Source organism: Aquila chrysaetos, chromosome 2 (assembly GCF_900496995.4).
Source record: "Aquila chrysaetos chrysaetos chromosome 2, bAquChr1.4, whole genome shotgun sequence".
NCBI lineage: Eukaryota > Metazoa > Chordata > Aves > Accipitriformes > Accipitridae > Aquila > Aquila chrysaetos.
Genome location: NC_044005.1, coordinates 42153861 through 42156374, shown reverse-complemented (window position 1 = coordinate 42156374; position 2514 = coordinate 42153861). Strand labels below are relative to the sequence as shown.

Genomic DNA, 2514 nt, shown 5'->3' with positions numbered 1-2514 from the left:
CGCTCCCCGCGGGGAGGAACGCGGCCGCCGTGGGCTGGCGGGAGCGGCGCGGGGGGCGGAGCCGCTCCCCGGCCGGGCCCGGGCTGTCACCGCCCCCGGGTGCCAATCGCCGGCCCGGCCGCGGTCGGAGCCCGCCGGCAGCCGCTGACTGGAGCGCCGCGCCGGGGCCTCCGCACCTGCCCGCGAGCGAGGCGAGGCCGTTACCGGAGAAGCGTCCCCGGCTGCCGCCCCTCCCTCTGGGGAGCCCCCCGGGCGGTCACCCCTTCTCCCCGCCGGCGGCCGCTCGGGGCAGCTCCGCCATGGAGGCGCTCACGCCGGGGGAAGTCAGGTAACGGCTGCCCGGCGGCGGCTCCTCGGCGGCCGGCCCTCTCTTCGCTCCCGGGGTTGCCGGGGTGGCCCCGCAGCTTTCCGCGGGGAGCGGCGGGGTGGGGGCCGGGCCCCAGCAAGGGCCCGGAGCCGGCCGGGGGCGAGGGGCGGTTTTCACGACGGACGGGCTGGTTCGGGCGCAGGCTGCGCCGCTGGGAGGTGGTCGGGTTGGCGGGTGTTAAACACGGCGACGGGGTCCCACAGACCGGGTGCAAAAACCCGAAGGCGCATGTGTATCGTTCAGGCAAAAATGGGAAGGGTTAAACTGCCTAAATATAGGGTTACTCTGAGGTCTCTAATAATAATCCAGGTCTATTAATATTCAGTTCACGGTGGTGGTGACCGAGTCTTCGTGGCTGCCGTCTGCATTTTATATGTTGCATGTATATAATTATAAGCATCAGCTCTTCGTCTACTAGTGCCAATACCTTATTCTCTTCCATGTGTGTCTGAAGTCAGCATGTTCTGGGAAGTATTTTGATGATAGACATTACTGGCAGTCCATTTTTTTCAGGCAAGCCAAAAATTTGCTGTTGTCTAATAGATCTAAAAGTTACTTCCAGCCTAGAGGTGACATAGAGCTGCCAGCAGGGCCATTAGAAGCCTTCCGCCCTCGTCAGTCCCGCTGCAGGTAAAAGGGAAGGGTGCAGGATTTCTCCTTTTCTGCCAGTCCTGCCTCTTTCTCCATTGTTATTACTGGAACATAATATTTAACTGTAAGGACTGCAGAGAGAGATCTGGCTTCGAAATGCAAAGCCCCAAGAATTCACTCGTGCTGAAATTCGGCTCTGTTAGTCACAGATTCAATTGTTTGCCAGAATTACCCAAGTTTAAAAGGAAATGGTTTAGCATGGAACTAAATGTGTAAAATTCTTCCCATATCCAAACACAGTAGTTAAAAGTCCAACACATTTTATGTCACTACAGTTGTTTGCACTCTCTTTAATTCTCAGCCCTCTTGAGGAGGACCCCCATCATCTGATCATCCAGCAGGTGTTAGGTGAACACATTTAAACATTTTCTTTATCTGTTCTTTCTAGTGTCCAAGATGAGGCTGTGGACAAAAGCACCTTTAAGGAATGCAACCAGATTGCTTTTTACAGGTAAAGAGAAGAACTGTAGTGTAGGGTTTTTCTAAAAAAAACTAGTAATATTAAAAGATGCAGGAAGGAGTTACATATTGATTTTTAATCACAGCAAGTCTGCTACTTTCAGGATTTATCTTCCAAAGTGAGCGTTCCACTCACCTGTCAGCAAGCAATAATCAGCATATTTTAAAAGGTGGAATCTTACATCCAAAACCTCTTTTGTTAAAATTCAAGAGTCAGTCCTCTCATCTGACAAAGCCCCAGCAATATTTTAACTATAGGTACACTCAGACGCAGGTTGTCTTCTTGATGTAGACATTTCTTGAATATCCATAGTTCAAAACAACAGAACTCTCAATAGAAACGATTAGTCTCTGACAGTAGCATGCATGATTACAGTCCTGTTGAGCAAGTACCTTGGCCAGAATTCAGCATCAAATCTAAATTCTAGCTCATTAGTCTCTTAAAGCTAACCTTAAGCTAAGGGATCCTTCTCATCCCATTTCTGAGATAGCTCTCCTCCACCTTTTTTTCCTCCCATCCTCCATTTTCTTCTATCCCATGCTGCCTGAGTGAAAGGAATGATTGCCCAGTGTTATACCAATTAGTCACTGACGTACTGGGTTACAGTTTCAGATACTCAGTTCTGTTCTGCAGGAAATTATGTTCCAAAAACCCCAAATAACGTTTCTCCTGTGGGAGCAGGCCTCGTCCTCCTTTCACACCAGCCCTTTCTAGCCTGTCACTGGTTTAACTTCACACATCTAATTTCTCAGCAGGAGGTTGCCACACATTGGCAAGCATCGGATCCTGTCTTTGCTCTGCTTTTAAAAGAAATCCTTTATCTGATTGCTCGCATTTGTGCAATATCTGTTTGCGAGGAAACAAAGTCAGTTTACTAACGGAGAAGCTTCCCTTTAACGTAGCCTCCAGGATACTTATCTTCCAATAGTTCGTAAAACCTGGGCTCAGCAAGGAGCATTCTACAAACAGTTGAAAGAGCCTCTGTTTCAAGGTCTCTGTCCTAAAAATATAATCGGGGCCAAAAGCTGTAGTCAAA

The 2514-nt window shown here is 50.0% G+C and overlaps 1 protein-coding gene across 3 annotated transcripts in view; it reads left to right on the top strand.

Moving 5' to 3' along the window:
• Positions 1-129: 129 nt before the first annotated feature.
• The window catches only part of GANC (glucosidase alpha, neutral C), a 29388-nt gene continuing 27003 nt past the window's right edge, over positions 130-2514 (top strand). For 2 of the 3 annotated variants that reach the window (XM_030035421.2, XM_030035393.2), the window contains exons 1-2: positions 130-328; positions 1407-1469. In XM_030035421.2, the coding sequence (XP_029891281.1) occupies positions 1446-1469 (24 nt within the window). In that variant the 5' untranslated portion in view covers positions 130-328; positions 1407-1445. The remainder of the gene's footprint in view (positions 329-1406; positions 1470-2514) is intronic. The other variant, XM_030035412.2, reaches the window with a different exon arrangement.